This window comes from Candoia aspera, chromosome 2 (assembly GCF_035149785.1).
Source record: "Candoia aspera isolate rCanAsp1 chromosome 2, rCanAsp1.hap2, whole genome shotgun sequence".
Taxonomy (NCBI): Eukaryota; Metazoa; Chordata; class Lepidosauria; order Squamata; family Boidae; genus Candoia; species Candoia aspera.
The window spans coordinates 237,030,634-237,048,876 of record NC_086154.1 but is presented as its reverse complement, the minus strand read 5'-3'; the positions used below and the strand labels follow the sequence as shown (position 1 = coordinate 237,048,876).

Here is an 18,243-nt window from a genome sequence, read left to right as displayed (position 1 = left end):
TAGTGGATGCATTGATTTACTAAGCCAAAACCAAGCAAATCACAATATAACTTAGCTTGAGCCAATGTACTATCCTTTTGGATCTTTTTCATGTAAAAAAAAAAAGAAAATATGCACAATCACATAAATATTCTTCAGAAACAGAATGCCATTTCTTGGTTAAAATAAAATAAAATCCAGATGATGTTCAACAATTAAGCTAAAAGAACAAATCTTGCAGCGCTTAGATTGACCACCTAAAAAGACAAGATTCCTTAGGAAAGAGTGAAGGCAAAAGCTAATAAAAAAAAAGATGATGATTCCTCAGGGAATAATAAGATAAAAATGAGTAGTTTTGTTTGTGAAATTCATTTTTTGGAGTCTAGTCCTCACCAGCTGTGAGCTAATAACATGAACCCGTTTTCTACTTGATTGCGCGTTAAAAAAGAGTAGACAGACAATACATCAGAATGAAGCATATGCATATGTGCAGTGAAATAACTAAATAAAATCTGTGGTTTATCTAGAATAAATCACTCCAATAATGCAATAGTGAAGCCTCCTGAAATGACACCACAAGCTGCTGCGAAGGAGTTGGAAGAAGTGATGAAGAGAGTACGGGAAGCTCAGTCTTTTATATCAGCTGCTATTGAGCCAGGTAGGCTTTTCCTTGCTTTTCCAAAAAAGGAAGTATTTCCACTGGTGTAACTCCTGGTGTGTATTTGGTAGAGCATCTTTTTCCTCTAGGAAACAGGGAGAGGCTATCCTGGGCAGAATTCTTTGGTGACCCAGTAATTTTGATGACCTTGGTATCATCACTGAGAGGTTTTAGTACTTTATAGTCAAGAATGTGCTGTTAAGGTACCTGATAGCACTGCTTTTTAATGTCAGAGTATTGAATAGTTTTTTAATAGCTTTTTAAAAAAAACTCCCTCCTTGTTTTGGCCCAACCCCTCACAACTGCTTGCTTTTCCAGCCTTCTTTCATTCTCTGGCCTCTTTAATTCTTCTTTCATACTTTTTGTTCTTCTTACTGCCTGACGTGCCTCCATTCTTTCTTCCATTGTTTCTGGACTGCTATCTCATTATGGTTTCCTGCCCCATTCTTTTGTGCTGTAATGTAACTTTCCTTGGAAGCATCAGTGTTTTCTCTGAGTGCAAATAAGTAACACACTCAGTTGCTTTGCTTTTTACTTTTAGGTATCAGGCTTTAGAGGACACTTCCAAATCTGTCAAGTTAGTTGTAATATCCAAAATCATTAGAAAATTATGATCAAAACTAGCATTGCAAACCATAGTTACTGGAATGGAAAGACTGCATCTGAACCACTCTCTCTCTGCAGCACCCCTCTTCATAAAAACTGCTAAAATAATTCATGCAGTTGAAATTAGTCACTTAACCCAACGTCAGAAGAGAACTCACAAGCAAAGTCTGGTCATAACTTGATTTTGTAATGAAAATTACTCAAGTAATTGGCAAATTATCAGAGAAACAAATATTAAACCATGTAATTTTCTTAAGTACCTTACAAAGAGAAAGACAATTCTGACCCTTAGAATTTTTCCCCTTGTTTTAAACTGTTTAAAAGATGAATGAAAACATCACGCAGAAGTATCTTGGTAGGTTTTTTTTGACCATTTCAATAAACAATTAATGGGGAAAAAAATCAGTGACCTTAAACGTCACAGTCATTTGACTAAGTTTGTAGAGTACCGGAGAATGCATATTATGAATCAGTCTATCATTTCATATAGTTATTAGTTAAAAAGACATTACAAAAACTGAATGAACAAAATTTTATTTTCTTGACCCTGGTGCTACACTTATTGCTTCCCTTACAGGCCAAGCCCATTATGATTTTAAAGTTTTGAGCATTAACTACTTAATTATAACAATGCTTTGACAATAAAAATCCAGTGCTATGCATGTGCATTTCTGCATAGCTTTTCAAAATGCTATCTCAGATTTTGTGTGTTTTCTGTCTGAAATCAATTTTACCAAACATGTTTTAATCTTGTGCATTGTGGCAGCAACAAATCCCATTCCTTATTTAGCTAGCTGTTTATAATTATCTGGTTTATGTGTACTGCTGCAGGATGGCTGCACTCAACGAATATATGCAATGACTTTCTTGGATGTTTCTGAAGGATTTTTGCAAAGAAGGAAGATGTGCAGAGAGTAGGCCCCTTGCAATATATGTGGTACATTCCACTTGTGCCAGATTGTTAGCTGGGATCTTTAAATATTCTGAGCTTACACTGCAAAGTCGTTTTTTCTCTCAGAGTCTGGAAAGAGCAGTGAAAGAAAAGGTGGTCGATCGCGTTCCCACTCACGTTCAGAATCCAGATCTAGTTCAAAATCTCGAAGGAAAAGATCACACTCAAAACGCAGGTAAGTTTTCCATGTAAAACTTCTCTGAGATCTATAGTGAATTTGTCCTCTCTGAGAACCAGATTTCTTAGAGTATGTCACCTAAGGCATCTAGGAGCAGCTTCTACTTTCCCTGAGATTGAGGAGTAGTAGAAAATAATTCCAAAATCACAAGAATGACATCTTTTCATGTCAATGGAAAGGAAAGGTGGTTTCACTCCACTAAGGCTTTTCTGAAAATACTATTTACACCTGCAGAGGTCACAGGGCTTGAGCTGTGGTACCTGTGCCTGTATTTTGAGATTCTTTTGTCCAGCTTAAGAGGCTAGTAAACTTAGTGTTATGAGCTTTCAGTTCTTTATGCCCCCCTGAGGTAGTACCCAAATAGTTGAAATTTAATATTTTCACATGCAAAGCTAATATACTTTCCCTTAAGTTGGGCCCACAATTGCATCTAATTTAAGCCTAATAGTGGCCAAGAATAAAAATGACAAAAATCCTAGCTTAGCACAAAAGGTTGAATGGAATACTTGCAGTCTTCCTTTGTTCTTAGACATCATTATAGTACCCTAAACTGGGAACTTCGTTATTATTCGATCCAGAGTTCCTTGCTTGTTGTTCTCCAGTGAGCCAAGATTGCAAGCAAAAAAAAAAAGTTTGTTTCTACAAATTCAGTCTGGTGTGAAAATAATATCAAAATGCACTGATTTAGATGACAGGTGGAACTTTCAATTTTTGGTTGGGTTGGGAAGAGGGGGGTTCTACCAAGGAGAAACAAAATGAGCTTGAGTCTTCCTTGTGCATTAATATTTTATTGTAGTGCATTATATAGTGTGATAGTAGTGATATATGCTACAGAAAATAAGAACAGCAAAAAATGAAAAGTGTCTCAAGATTCAAAAGTAAAATGGCTATAGACAACATGTCAAGGAATAATAAAAATGTAATGCTTTAAAAAAAAAAGTTCAAGAATCCTTCGGACACAGACTCCACAAACATAATGAAACCTTACATACATAATGAGGAAGTTGTGTGTGAGTGTACCAAAATGCTTTCATTATATTATTCTCACAAGTGATTATGAAGACTATCTTCAGCCATAACTTTCAACTCAAGAAGTACCACGTATTTAATACTCATACTTGTCTCCAGCCATTTTTCTACATCCAGTAATATATACTGAAATTTAGAGAGCTTACTAAAAACATAAAGTATTAATGGCTAAATGTATTTCTTAACCCCCTTTCCTTATCTTTGAGTTCACATTCTTACTTTTATAATTGAACCTTCTCCTTTGATGGAATAGGCAGGTCTAGGTTCTCCCCCATGCATGCCTGTATGTATCATAGGTACAACTGGCAGAATTTTATGTGCATACAAATAAGCTTCACAGGATACTTTCTCTTCCCTCTCCTCCCCCTCCAAAAATGGGGGACATGAGGATGTTACTTGGTATAATTAATGCTAAATTCAGATGCTTTGAAATGACCATATGTCATTGTGTTGCACTTTTGGAAGAATAATTACATGATTATCAGCATCTGTTGCCTTTCATAACATAATTACATTTCAGTTGCCTTTTGCTTGGAAGTTGGCTTTGGAATATATCGTTTGGCTTTTCATGTTGTTTAATAATTTGTGAATGTTCTATTTTTTTAAACAATGTACAATAATGCAGGCAACATTGGAAGAGAACCAATATAATTTATAGCATTTAGCTTCTACAATTACTTGCTACAGGAGTAGATCCCGTGATAGATCACGTTCTAGTCAAAAGGACAGACGCAGATCCAAAAGCCCACCCAAAAAACGCTCAAAATCTAAAGAACGTCGAAAATCAAGAAGCAGCTCTCCTTCTCGGTGAGATTCCTGAGATTAATGCCATTATATATTTTTAATATTACCACCAAATACTAAGAGGCTTAAGGGAAATCCTAAAAGTTGGATGGTATATCTTGCTGTAGAATTTTGATTGCCTGTTACCCAGCTCTATATTTAACTCCTTTGTGACCACAGATGGCATGAGAATAGAGCAGTTAGCGTAATACCAGTCTTCCTTCATTGATTTTACTATCTATCTGCTAGATGCTATGTTGTAATTTTTCTGCCATCAGTCACTCTGCACCCTCTTAAAGGACATGTTTGGGAATTGAATTTTCTTGGCTTGGGCTCAGTTATAATGAATGTTGGGTAAGCTGAATTAATAAATATTTTCTTTTCTCAGGGAGAAGAGGAAAGAAAGCAAAGAAAGAATTAGAGAAAAAGAGAAGATTAGAGAGAGAGACAGAGATAAAGAAAAAGAAAAAGATAGAGACCGAGAGAAGGATAGGGGCAGGGAAAAAGAGAGAGGCAGAGAAAAGGATAGAGGGAGAGAGAGGGAGAAGGAGAAGACCAAGGATAGAGAGAAGGAGCGAGTGAAAGATAAGGAGAAGGAGCGAGAAAAAGACAAAGAGAAGGACAGGGACAGGGACAAAGAAAAAGAGAAGGAGAAAGCAGAGATGGAAAAAGATAAGCGAGAAGATTTGGACAAGGAAGGGGAAAGGGGGAGAGAGAGAGAGACAGAGAAAGTGGGAGACAAAGAGAAGAATGACAAAGAACAAATCCGAGAAAAGGAGGAAGACAAGGAGAAAGGAAAAGAGGGAGAGAAGGACTATGAAAAAGACAAAGAAAGGGACAGAACAAAAGACAAAGATAAAGAAAGGGACCGAGACAGAGTAAGAGATGAAAAAAAGAAGAAGGAGAAGAGGTCCAGGACACCACCTAGAAGCTACAGTTCCTCAAGAAGATCGCGTAGTTCCAGCAGGTTTGATTTTTTCCAAAGTTCCTTGATTCACTACTTTTTAAATAGAAATCATAATAAGTAAATTATCTTATTAATTGCATTCATAAAACACCGATGAACTTGTTTGATACCTGTTGTAGATTTCTGGAGGGATTAAATTAGGGCCATATTATGAATTGATTAGCATATGCTCTGATCTGTTAAATAATGAAAGATTCCAGAGATAACCTTCGGTGCTTCTAGACAAGATTTTTCTTGTGCAATTCCCCTGCCTTGTTCCTGATATTTACATGAGGTCCATGTAATAATGCAAAATAATCATACAATAAACTTCCAGAAACAGCTTTACGTATCGTTGGTTATTTATCAAATGACTTTTTAAAACGAATTAACTAGCCTCTGCTGCATTGCAAATGTTTCATTCTTCAAAACATATCAGGTTGGTTTTCTTTTGAATCAACCTGCCTTGTGTTAAGTTTTAATGCATTTTTGTGTTAGTTGTATTTACAGGGCTAGTATGCCAAATTGTGGTTTAGCAAGCTGTGAATAAGCACCCACAGCACCTTACAGATGCTTCTGTGTTTTCCTTCCCTGGTATGGATAGAAACAGCAACTGTTGCTTTGCAATCAAAATGGGTGCTGAGCTAGCTTTATAGCTGAGGTTAACTGTAATTTCGGATCTACATGATAGAGCAATCCAAGCTTAATTAAATTAGCTATATTCACTGGACTTCCAATTTTTAATTAATGGATCTTACAGAGATCGAAGGAAGAGGAAGAGCCGAAGTCCTTCGAAGTCTCCTAGACCATCCAAAATCACAAAAAGGAAATCATCTCGGTCTCCATCTCCAAGGAGGTAAGGATATAGATTTATCATGCAGAATTTTTATGGTCTGCAGATTCTTCTGCAGTACATACCTCTCATTAATAGCAGCTTGACTAATACAAGAAGAAACACTGAGCAAAGAAAGAAACAGAAAACAAAACTGGATTGTGTTCTTTGATTATAATTATCTTCAAGATTTTTTCCTTTTTAGGGCATCCTAAATAATTTGCCTTACATTTCATATATTTAATCTCCAAACTTTGACAATTTATTTATAATCAGCTATCTCTGAATCTCTAACCCTATCTAGATACACATTATTATTCCTTTGGACTGTGGAATTCTTTTTAAAAATAGCTTTAGTAGCAGTTGGCTAGATTGGGAAGTTGGAAAAAAATCCTAGAAAAAAAAGCAGTGGTAAACCAGTTCTGTAAAGACTGCAGAGGAAACATGAGTTTGAACTTGACTTGAGGTAGTCTTTAACCTAATTGTAGATATTGGAGCTTGTTGCAGGGCATCCTAAGGGGATTATTTTAGAATAGATCTACATCGGGATGGTTGCTTTAGACCACTCCTCCCACACTTGGACTGTTTTAAATTCTTCACCACTTGGATTCTTTATTTTTACCTCTATTTATATTATTTATTACTGTATTTTATTCTGTGTATTTATGGTTATGGTTTTTAATCGATTGTTGTAAACCGCCCAGAGTCCCCCGATGGGAGGAGATGGGCGGGGATAAATTAGATAAATAAATAAAATAAAATAAATTATTAAGGCACCGGGTTTTTGTTTCGGTTTGATGGTTGTATTTTATGGTTACTGGGTTTTATTGCTGTTGTGAGCTGTCCAGAGTTGTTTAAGATGGGCAGCTATACATATCTTTTAAACAAACAAGTTATCAAACAAACTTTGCCTCAGCTAATTTCTGCAAAATCAAACCAATATTATGATTAGCTGAAAAGCCTCTCTTGTAATTCTTCTGATAGGTTTTATGTTGGCTGCATAAAGTCAAATTCCTTTGAAGAGAAATTAGAATGCATTTCTATTTCTATCACATACTGTTTATAGGTGTTTTTCTAGGTATATCTTTATGGGCTACTTCATATATGTCATGTTAAGCCTGACAAATGATTTAGTGTGAATGATGCCCACTTGCAAGCAGCTTCTCTGATTAAGAGGCATGGCTAGGAATGGTTTTTGTTGGTCAGCATATGATATATATGTTATCCAAACATCAGTGCACACATTTTTGATTTTTGTCGAAATAAGAACATAGAAATGGTTTGATTTAGTTCTCTAATTAGACATTAAATATGTCTTAATATGCCAGAGAGAGTGAATTAAAGTGGACCATTTCTATAGTAAGCTGTGAGCCTGGTTTAAGTGTAACATACACATCACTATTTTCAGATGGATCAGTTATGTCAGCTTCAACTGCTGATTTTGTTATTTTCTTTAATGCACTCAGAAGACCCCATGTTCAGTTTGAGATTCAAATTTTAAAAATCCACAAAACTTACTTTATATTGCAAATGACTTACATTCATTTTCCCTTTTAAAGAGAACTTGTTCCTGATGTTGTTTTCCCTTTACTGAAATCAACAAATGTTTGTTTTCTCACTGGGGAAGTTTTGACTGTTAAGTTTATTGTTTATAAATTTATTTATTTACTTATAAAATAAAGCTACTTATAAAATAAGGCTATTTGAAACTTGATTCACATAAGATAATAACAATCTTGTACCATACCCCTAAACCCCAGCTAGGTGTAACTCCATAAGCATAAAGAAGTGCTCCTTATTGATCTTACATCAAGCATGAACTTTTGTACTTTTAAAAGTTGGCACTATTTTTTTATAAAATAAACTATTAAATGACTTAAATTATTTTATTAGGAAAAGAACTAAGATGCATTTTTTTAAAAAAATGCTAAATATTATTTGACATGTGTAAAAATATTTTTCTATTGCTAGATATTCTTTTATGAGCAGCATAAATGATTTAATGCAATTATTTATTCAGTCTTAAGTGGGAAGCTCACTATAAAGTTAGTTCTTTATGTGCCAACTTGGAGAAGAGTTGGTGATTATTTTTATCCGTGTATCTGAGTTGAATCTAATTTTTTCCAGATAGCTCCTAATTTGGATTGTACTGAAAAATCATCATTTTGGTAATACTCTATTTCTTTAAGCTCACTCAGTCAAAAAATGAAAATGTAATTATAATAGGAATGTCAGCTTTGATGAGATCAAGTTTATTTTTCAAGAAATCATTCTTTCTACTCTTTTCTTTAAAAATACATTTAAGTTTTGTGTTCCACATACATCCAAATGAACCTCAAGGGTTATGCATGTATCAATTCACTGTTTTGGATTTGATATGCAAATACTCTTTTAGTCTTTCTATTAGTCTCCATTTCAACGTCCTGTAAGAGCCCATGTGCTCTTGTACCTGAAGCAAATAATTAGTCATGCAGAAGATAGATCTGAACTGGGAGCTTTTGATTTATAGCTTAGACTGAAATCCTACACATAATTAATTCAGTGGGATTTTCTTTGAATCAATTTGTGTTCAGTGCTCTATATTAACTTTACTTTAGTTATACCTTGTATTTTATTCTTCAAAAGAATTTATATTAGAAAGCATGTCAACAATTTACCTGGAGATTCAAGGTTCTACTGTTGTTCTGCAAGTTATATAAATTCCATATAACTGGAAGAAATATGGGTGAGAATGAAGCTAGTAAGAACCTTTTAAAAATCTTACTACACCATTAGCTTGCCCACGTTTTATGTAAATGTTTAGGAGAAACTGCTAGAAGAAACCTTACTTTGGCTATCACCTGAATATACAGTATACTATGGCCTTGTTCCCGTGTTATTTGTCATGCATTTAGTATTGTTTGAGGATGTGAGACCTTGCTGATTGGTCTTTCATGGACTTTCATATGAAAGTAGCTGTAGACATGACATGAACCATCCTAATTACATTGGTGTGTGTATTATTTTTTTTTCCAAAACAGAAACAAGAAAGACAAAAAGGCAGAGAAAGTGAGAGATGTAAGTAATGATCGAAGAGAGAGGGAGAGATCTACCTCAAAGAAAAAGAGCAGTAAAGACAAAGAGGTCAAAGAGAAATCAGATAAAACCACAACTGTGAAGGTAAGCCATTGTGAGCAAGCAAATACAATAGCTATGGAATATTTTAGGAAGGCTTCAGTGTTCATTTGTTCTCTGGATATCTCCTGTATTTCTGTTTATTACTGAAAAGCTCTAAAATGCTTCTCAGAATCTTAATCACTACAGGCAAGGACAAGAAGTCATAAATATCATGTTCCTTTTTTAAAAATAACTGAACTCTAATAATTTAGTGTGGGAGGGCAAAATTTGCAGTGTTGACTTTTATTATTTTGGGGCCTTCTCAGGAGGGTTGCCTTTGTAGAGTGTTGTTCCCAATGGGAAGGAAAGACAACCTTTTTTAATTGCAGAAGGCGTAGTAAACCAGTTGTATTTAGTTTTAGCATATTTTCTAATATTTTTGTGAGGTTAATAGTAAACTGAATAATATACTGTATATATAAGTTATCTTGAGTAGTCTTTCTACAAGAAGAACATAATAGATCAGGGTTTCTCAGCCAGGGTTCCATGAGAGATCACTAGGGGTTCCCTGGGAGATCACGATTTATTTAAAAAATTATTTCAAATTGGGGCAACTTCACATTAAAGAGGTAAGTTTCATTCTTTATTTTTAGTTCAAGAACACTGTCAATGCATATATACAGAACTCCTGGGTTTTCATCAATGCTGGTATATCCCTGCCCAAAAATTTAAAAATAAAGGGTGAGCCTCCGGGGGTTTATGTGTTCCTACTAAGGAAGAACTGCAATGGCAGGGTGAGAAATATTATTCTCCTTGTAATACTGCTTCCCACTAAATTGGCACACTATTATGTTTTGATGTTGAACATCTGCTTTCTTGTTATGCTGGTCGATGAAAGATTTGAATTGATTGAAACAATATAGATAAATAGTCGCTATAATAGGACTATATTTCATTTAGTTTTGAAATCATAATCACTCCTTATGTATTCTTCCTTATACATTACATCACTACATTTTTTCTAGATAGAATAATAATATTAATTACAACTTTTCCATAGCTTTTAGTAATGTAATGGTTCTATATATTTCAAATTGGTAATTTTACTACTCTGTTATTTTAAACAATTATTTAGTTGCCTTACATAAACTGTTTCATACTTTACTATATTAATTTTTACATCCCAAATTCTTAAACTTTAACTTACAGCTTTACGTGTACTGTTATATGATTTTATAGCTTGTTGTACTTTAATCAGTCGTGACCCTTTTGTTTTGTTTTGCTGGTCAGTGACCGAAATAAAATGACTGACTGGCATATATACAGGCGTACACATGAAATGAATATAATAATTTTGTAACTTCTGACCTATATTTCAGCCTGAATGTGCAGGGGTTCCCCGAGGCCTGAAAAATATTTCAAAGGTTCCTCCAGGGTCAAAAGGTTTGAGAAAGGCTGTAATAGATTGAATAGCAACTTAAATGGCTTTGTAGCTAATCTTGTAGTGAATGGGCAGGCAAGCCTCCCAACCCCTTCAGCGGCAGCCAGTAACCAGATGGTATCTAAGTTGATGCCACTTTTACAAGGGAAGGCTGCTCCCCTTAAGCACATACTCGGAAAGATTTCTCAAAGCCTTTCCTTGCGGGTTGATAGAAATGCTCTTTTAGCTTTTGAAATGAGAAGACAAGTGGAAAGTCAGGCTGGGAATCCTCAGGAAAGATAAATAAACATTTCTAGCTGTTTTGAATATTGGCTCTTATTAATCTAATTTATTCTCTCTGATGTTTATTTGTCTTGGTAAGCTCAGTGATTGAGTGCCTTAGATTAACAGACCTGTACCATCTGATGTTATTCTCAGAGTTAACTTTTCCTTGGGAGAGCCTATTCAGATGCTGCCTATGTTTTGAACAGCTTTATGTTTTCATTTCCTTTGTCACTGATGTGACTACCTAAAGTTAAAAGGAATCTTAAAAATAACGATACAGAAAGAGAAAATATACTTTTATTTATATTTTGAGAATGATCTCACTCCCAAAGGTGGGGAAAGGCTGGTTTTTCTAGTCACACACCTCATGCCTAGGAGGTGGACTGATTATTTCATTTTTATAATATTTTCCTTAGGTTTACCTGTAAGACAAAGAGGCTATGAGATCCAATCTGTCTCACACACTAGGGCTGAGGGAGGGTGCCAAGTAAAGGCATCTCCCTAGAAGTTAGATAGTAGCAGGAGTAACTACCAAGCAGCTACACCAAGGCAGGAAAGTGAGCCCAGATTTGTAAATGCAGAGCGCTTCGGCCTTTCACCCTGTTGTCTTAGTCCTGTTACTATACTTGTCTACCTGGCAGAGTTACTAAGCCTAATGTTAACCTTGGGAGTATACCTTTTTAATTCGAACCAGTGTCTTAAAAGAATGCATGACCAGGAGTTCTGGGCAACTTAAGCATAATAAATGGGTATTAAGGGATCCTCCAATATATATTCTTGCTTCAGAATATCAGCCCAGGAAACTTCGACCTAGTTTATTTTTTCCAGTTTTCTTTTTGCATATGCCTCTGTGCCAATCATATCAATCTAAGCAGTTTACAGCATAAAATACAATAAATAATGCAATAAATAAAAAATTACCAAAATTATACATACAATTAATATAATACAATAACTAAATTATCAACTTTATTAGGCATAACAAATGCTGTCAATATAAATTCAGACTAATATAATATCGTGACTCCAAGCAGCCAGGTTTATTGTATCTCATCCTTTGCCTCAGTCTTTAAATGTACAATTTAAAAACTGTTTTTAAAAGCTTCCTGAATCCTAGTGCATGGTTCTTGTATTTGGTGGAAGGTAATTCCACATTCTTTGCAGCAGGTGTTAGCTAGTTAATTGGTAGGTGGCTAATGATTAACATAGGAATAGAAGAAATTAAAATGTTGCAGTGCTAATAGCAATAGTAGGATGTAACTCACTGTGAATTTCATTAAAAAGTTGTTTAAAATAAGAAATTATTTCAGAGGTTTCAGTTTTTATAAAATGTATTTATTTGTTAGATTTATATCCTGCTTTTCCTCCTGATGGTCCATATGGCTTATGTGGTGTTTTTTGTTTGTTTGTTTGTTTGTTTTTTGCATTTTTATCTCCTCAACAGTATACCCTGTGAAGTAGGTTGGGCTAAGAGGAAGTGATTGGCCCAAAGTCACCCAGTGACTTTCCATGGTTAAGGGTGGACTGGAATCTGGGGCTGCCCGCTCCTAGACCAACATTGTAATCTGTACATCATGCTGATTCTGTTCAGATGGCCAATTTTTAAACAATGTATTAATTAAAAATCAATAATAAGGTTCAAGAGCCAAACTTTTCTTGCATGTTTGTGGTTAATATAAGAAAAAAGTTTTAAAATTCAGATTTTGGAGTGGATAAGAGGGAATATGCATGCCCTCAAAAATCAATTAATTAAATAAAATTAATCTGATGTATATATTTTTATTTCTTGTCTTCAAGTATTTTTCTTTATTTACAAAGGATAAAGATCTCAGTAAAGAGAATCAGAATTCTGAAATCAGTAAAGCAGCAGAGGAAGAGGAGACCACCATCGCAGAAGAAACTGAGCAACAACAGAATGGGAACTGTCAACCAAATGAAGAAACAGTCTCAGTTAAAACTGAAGGTGTGTAGAGGGTTGAATGCACATTTGACCCATTTCACAAAAGAAATACAAGACCTTTTCTCCTGATCTCCACAATCCATCAAAAGAGGATAAAAAATGACTAAGCAATCAACTGGACATATCATATTGTGCTAGCAGCTATTCCAGTCTTGGTGGTTTGGTCGTCTTGAGGACAGACAGGAAGCAGGACTGAGTAATAGGATATGCTGTGGCAAAAGCCAACAGCAACGGTCAAATCCTCCCAAATAGATGCATTTCATGGATAATAAGATAGAACAACAACTATTACAAATAAGGGGATGCAGTCTGTACTATCCTTAAAAGCTGCTGATGGATGCATTTGGAAATTGTTAAAATATTTGTAGGTTGATGAATTTTGTTTTTCTTATGGTTTTAAAACTAAACTCCATGTGATATGTTTTGATGATGTGCTTGAAGATGGTGCAGAAATAAACATATTTCCCTTGATGTTGTAAATTACAGTGATGAAAAGTTTTAACCTAACACAGTTTTACAGTTGTGTTTATGCCCATGAAGGCAGGTGAAGATTCTTTCCTCTATTGTTTGTGACTTTCTTTTTATATTTTTAAATAATTTCTTTACAACATAAAGTCTAAAATACTTCTCTTAACTAGTAGTTGATCAATGCATGCTGATGTTCTGATTCTAAAAAGAAGATCCATGTTTATACTAGAGTTCCATTCTTCCAGTTATAAGCACATCTATATAGTAATTCCAAACAACTGACTTTGTCTCGAGCTGTATTGCAGAGTGCCTAGTCACTTGCAGATAGAACAGAAACAGAAAGATGAATATTTTACTTTTGAACTGAGATGTAGAGCACAAGCTGTTGCTTTAGTGCCTTTGACACAGAGAATAGTGATTTCTAGTAATGTAGGTGTTTTTTAAATTTCTTTCTAATTTGTTCTTTTTGATGATTCTATCACACCAATAGGCAAGCATTTGAAAGATCTATCAGTCATGTCAACCGTTAGTTATTTGATGTAATTTGAAGATCTCTTGATTTTAAGTAAAAAAAAGTCCCATAGCTAATCTAATTACTGTTTAGGGATCATTATAAGGCAAGAACAACCCAGTATATAATCCAGGTAATCCATAAATTTTTGGATCATATACCAAATCAGGGAGTTGAATAATGCTAAATAAAGATAATTTACCTCAACAGGACTGGAATATGGAAAGCTCCCTTTAAAAGCATGTATCTTCTTATGGACTAAATGTAAGAATTTATTTCTATACTAGTGGTGTAATATCACAGGAAAAGAAGTAACTAAGATTCCTGTTCTGTTTGATAAAGATATGAAAGAAAACAGCACATAATGGGTGCAACTCATTCTGGCCTCATTACAGCCTTTTAAGATTTACAACAAAAAATTGTACCTTATAACACAGTTACTGTAAAATCAAGAACGATTTAAATACAATGTAATGCAATCAGATAGCCTTGCATCACTGAAAAGAGGTATGAAAAGCCAAATAAGCATATAGCTTTCAGTTTGTGTTCTCAATATTTCAGTTTATTGACATGTGAGTATTTAATGGAAAAACGAAAGCTATGAAGTAATAGAGCCCACAGATTGTAATACTGCTTTAGTTGCTCATTGTTGGGTTTTTTTTGTTTTTGTTTTTTCGTTTCATTTTTTTGTTACAGTCTAAAGTTTTTTTCTTCAAAAAACTTTAGTGAATGCTTTACCATGTAAAGTATGGACAGTAATTTTGTGATGTTTATGCCACATGAAGTTGGCTAGCAAACAGCTTATTCTGATAAAGCAATGACAAATCTCATGCTTCTTGAAGGACTGTGAAAGATTGTGTCTTGGAACAGCAGCTGTCATATTTATGATGTGTAAGTAGCATAGAGCAAAGATTGTATACTTGCTATCTTTGGTACCATCACTAATAAATTTAAGTATTTTAGAGGGAAGTAGTTTTGATTTGCTTTTTAAAGGAATGCCTAGAAATTGATTATCATTTGCTAGGACAGCTGCATTTTGTTGTTATGTGGATACTTTGGTTTGCGTTGGTACGTAGCAAAGCAGGTAAAAAAAATGGAATACCGAAGAGGTATGTATTAAAAGTTCATAACTTTTCAGTATAAAGTGATGCTCAGTACTTTTATGTTCATAACTCATTTCAAATGTTCCAGGTATTTCACATGTATTGTCAAAGATGCTATTACTTTAATTTACAAATGGAGGCTGAGGTGGGTGAGAATGGGTCTAGTGCAGTGTTTCTCAACCTTGGCAATTTTAAGACGTGTGGACTTCAACTCCTAGCCACTCTGGCTGGGGAATTCTGGAAGTTGAAATCTACACATCTTAAAGTTGCCTAGGTTGAGAAATACTGGTCTAGTGAATTCCTGATTGGGATCAATTTAAAATTAGTTAATGTAGTAGCTGAATAGGTTAAGATCATGAAAATCTACAATAAAATTCTCCTTCCCTGCTTAAATTGCCTCAGAGCATTGATAGACTTTTTGTTCTGCTTCAGTGTAGTTCTATGGGAATACATAAATATTCCCTTACCTAAAATACTGCACCAAATCAAAGAATACTGTAGCCAGTGTTTGCATGATTTTTTCCTCCTCCAGCCCTAAAGTCTTTCCTGAGGCACAAGGAGCCCCCCTGTAGAATCTGAACAGTACAGTTGCAATGGGAGAGGGTGAGGGGGGCAGGAAGATGCAGAGCAAAGGAGAGGAAGAGGAGTGCACAAACCACCTTACAGAACCCTGGAAACAATTGCAAAAGTCAAACACTGTACAATTTATTTCGATGTGACAAAAAGTATACTATTTTTATCTATAATTATTGTTTATTGGTAATTGTTTTAAATATTGCATGTTTATATATTGTAAATTTATTGTTTTATTATTATTGTAAACTGCCCAGACTCTCTCTGATGGGAGGAGATGGGCAGTGACAAATTAGATAGATAGATAGATAGATAGATAGATAGATAGATAGATAGATAGATAGATAGATAGATAGATTATGGTGCTGTTGGTTAAAAAGATACAGATAAATTCTCAAGCTTAATTTACATATTTTTTTTCCTCTCTTATTTCTAAGCAATGGTTAGCAAGGAGATAGCCTATCTTTCTGCTCATGCACTAACATTTAACAAATGTGTAGATAGAGGCTGTAGAATAATCTTTAATGTCAGATACAGAAATGACATATTTGGGGATGCAAAGGATCTACAGTGGGTGGGTCTGATGACCCTGCTCTGCCATAGCATCTTGCATGAATATGGGAAGAGCCACCATCTACACAGGCACCACAGGAGCTAACTTTGCTAAACTTTGCTGACAAGGCACTGGGAACAGAAGATAGTTTAGATCAGGGTTTCTCAAGCAGGGTTCCGTGAGAGGTCACTTGGGGTTTCCTGGGAGATCATGGGTTATTTAAAAAATTATTTCAAATTTGGATAACTTCACATTAAAGAGGTAAGTTTCATTTATTTTTAGTTTAAGAACACTTAATGCATATATGCATAGGCCTGGGGAATATTTCAAGGGTTCCTCCAGGGTCAAAAGGTTGAGGAAGGCTGGTTTAGATCCTTCTAGGTCTTTGAAATATGTTAGAACAATTGAACAAACTGGGGATTTACCTTACATCTTTCAAGGATGATGTAGCAATGTAAATAGAAGTAATTTATTCCATAGTACCATCAAAGATAAAGTCATAACACAATGGGGGTTAAACTGGAAAGCATGAAAGGTATTTGTTTTAATTTCCACTGCATTGTCACACATTCTGCTATCGAGCCAACTCCGGTCTCATGAATCTCAGGTTAAAAAATCTTTAGAAAATAATTATTAGCTAAGTGTTATGCTTGCTGTAAAAATTATTCTATTTAAACAATTTGTATGGCTGCCCATCTTAGAACACAACTCTGGGCGGTTCACGACGACAATAAAAACCAGAAAATTAAAACCATAAAACCAAACTTGGCACCTCCGCTATCCTTGAATGCATCCAGCAGAACCATCCACAGGTTCCCGTCTTCCCCTATCCTAATGCCTGTGGGAAGACTAAAAGGCTGAGGTCCTGCTGGATCTTGGGGATGGGGGGAAGGATGTCCCATGGCTGTTACAGAAACTTCCTATGTCCTACTAGATGGCAACATTCAAGGGAAGGGACCTGGAGTGTGCCTACTCTATCCAACCTGGTGGAGCAGGCAGACACTGTCAGGGAGAGGCAGTCCTGCAAATAACCTGGCCCCCTGCCATGTGGGACTTTAAAGGTAATCAGCACCTTGAATTGCACCCAGAAAAGAAGCCAGTGCAGCTTGTGCAACAGTAATACGGACAAACAGGAATGCCTAACACTCTGCACCCTGCTGCATTCTGCATCAGTTGTAACTTCCCAGCAGTCTTCAAGGGCAGCCCCATATACAGCACATTGCAGTAATACAACCAAGAAGTGAGTAAGGCATAAGTAGCCATGAGCAAAGTCTCTGTCCAGCAATGGGTGCAATTGTCACACAAGATGAATCTGTGCGAAGGCCCCTCTGGCCATGGCTGCCCCTTGCTCCTCGAGCAGGAGCCAAGAGTCTGGGAGAACCCCCAAATTGTGCACTGACTGTGTCCGGGGAACTGCAGCCCTGTTGAGAATCAAAGACAACATCACCAGACCCTGAGGGCTAAAAACGCAAAGCTATTCCGTCTTGCTAGGGTTGAGTCATGTTATGTTTATTCTTGGAACCTTTATACTGGTACAGGCAATCTTTTTGACAACTTGGAAAACCTACTTCAGGTTCAACAACTTAAACTTGAGAAATTACCAAAAACATTTGCATCTGTTGGCAGATAACACACTTAAAAATTTAACACGTTAGTCTATTTGCAGTGTACTGTATGTTCACATGGATCAAACAATGAGTTTTCTGTATGTATGCAGTTACTATACCAGATCAATCTTAAAGGTTAAATACCAATCAGCATGAACTCTGATAAGTAAATACTAACTTCTGGGTGGCTTTATTCACATCCAGACACCTTCAGGAACACACAGTTAAGCTAATCCGAAAAAGACATAATATGGTTCATAACAAATAACATCAATATCAATATTTGATATATCAATTTTTGCTGTAGCATCCATTTACCTTTATTTAACTCTAGAGCATCAAAAGCAATGCAGCCCTTAGACTTAAGACTGTACTGTAAAGTCAGTGAAGAAATTGTTCAAGCTTTGACTGCTTGACTAGCACAGTCTGAAAATACTATAAATCCATTGCCACAAATAAAACTGAATTGTGAGAAACATTGGGTACAATGTAAACATTAGAAAAAAAACATCTGCAGAAGGATGGAGCGAGATGGTACCTAAACTTTTAAACTGTACCTTCAGTAGCTCACAACCATCCCTCCAGAAATACAGTGCTGGATTGCTCCAAGTCATAACTCATATAAATCCTTAGGTTTAAAAATAATTAAATTCCCATGGTAGAAAGTAATATATTTGTGTGGCAGAACTTAAGCTCAGCTGTAT

At 35.4% G+C, this 18,243-nt stretch overlaps 1 protein-coding gene across 2 annotated transcripts in view; it reads left to right on the top strand.

The window, feature by feature from the left end:
* Positions 1-14,665, top strand: part of SREK1 (splicing regulatory glutamic acid and lysine rich protein 1) — a 35,852-nt gene extending 21,187 nt beyond the window's left edge. For both annotated transcript variants that reach the window (XM_063295585.1, XM_063295586.1), the window contains 7 exons: positions 507-637; positions 2,262-2,370; positions 4,090-4,209; positions 4,574-5,152; positions 5,892-5,987; positions 8,984-9,122; positions 12,583-14,665. In XM_063295585.1, the coding sequence (XP_063151655.1) occupies positions 507-637; positions 2,262-2,370; positions 4,090-4,209; positions 4,574-5,152; positions 5,892-5,987; positions 8,984-9,122; positions 12,583-12,735 (1,327 nt within the window). In that variant the 3' untranslated portion in view covers positions 12,736-14,665. The remainder of the gene's footprint in view (positions 1-506; positions 638-2,261; positions 2,371-4,089; positions 4,210-4,573; positions 5,153-5,891; positions 5,988-8,983; positions 9,123-12,582) is intronic.
* Positions 14,666-18,243: the final 3,578 nt, after the last annotated feature.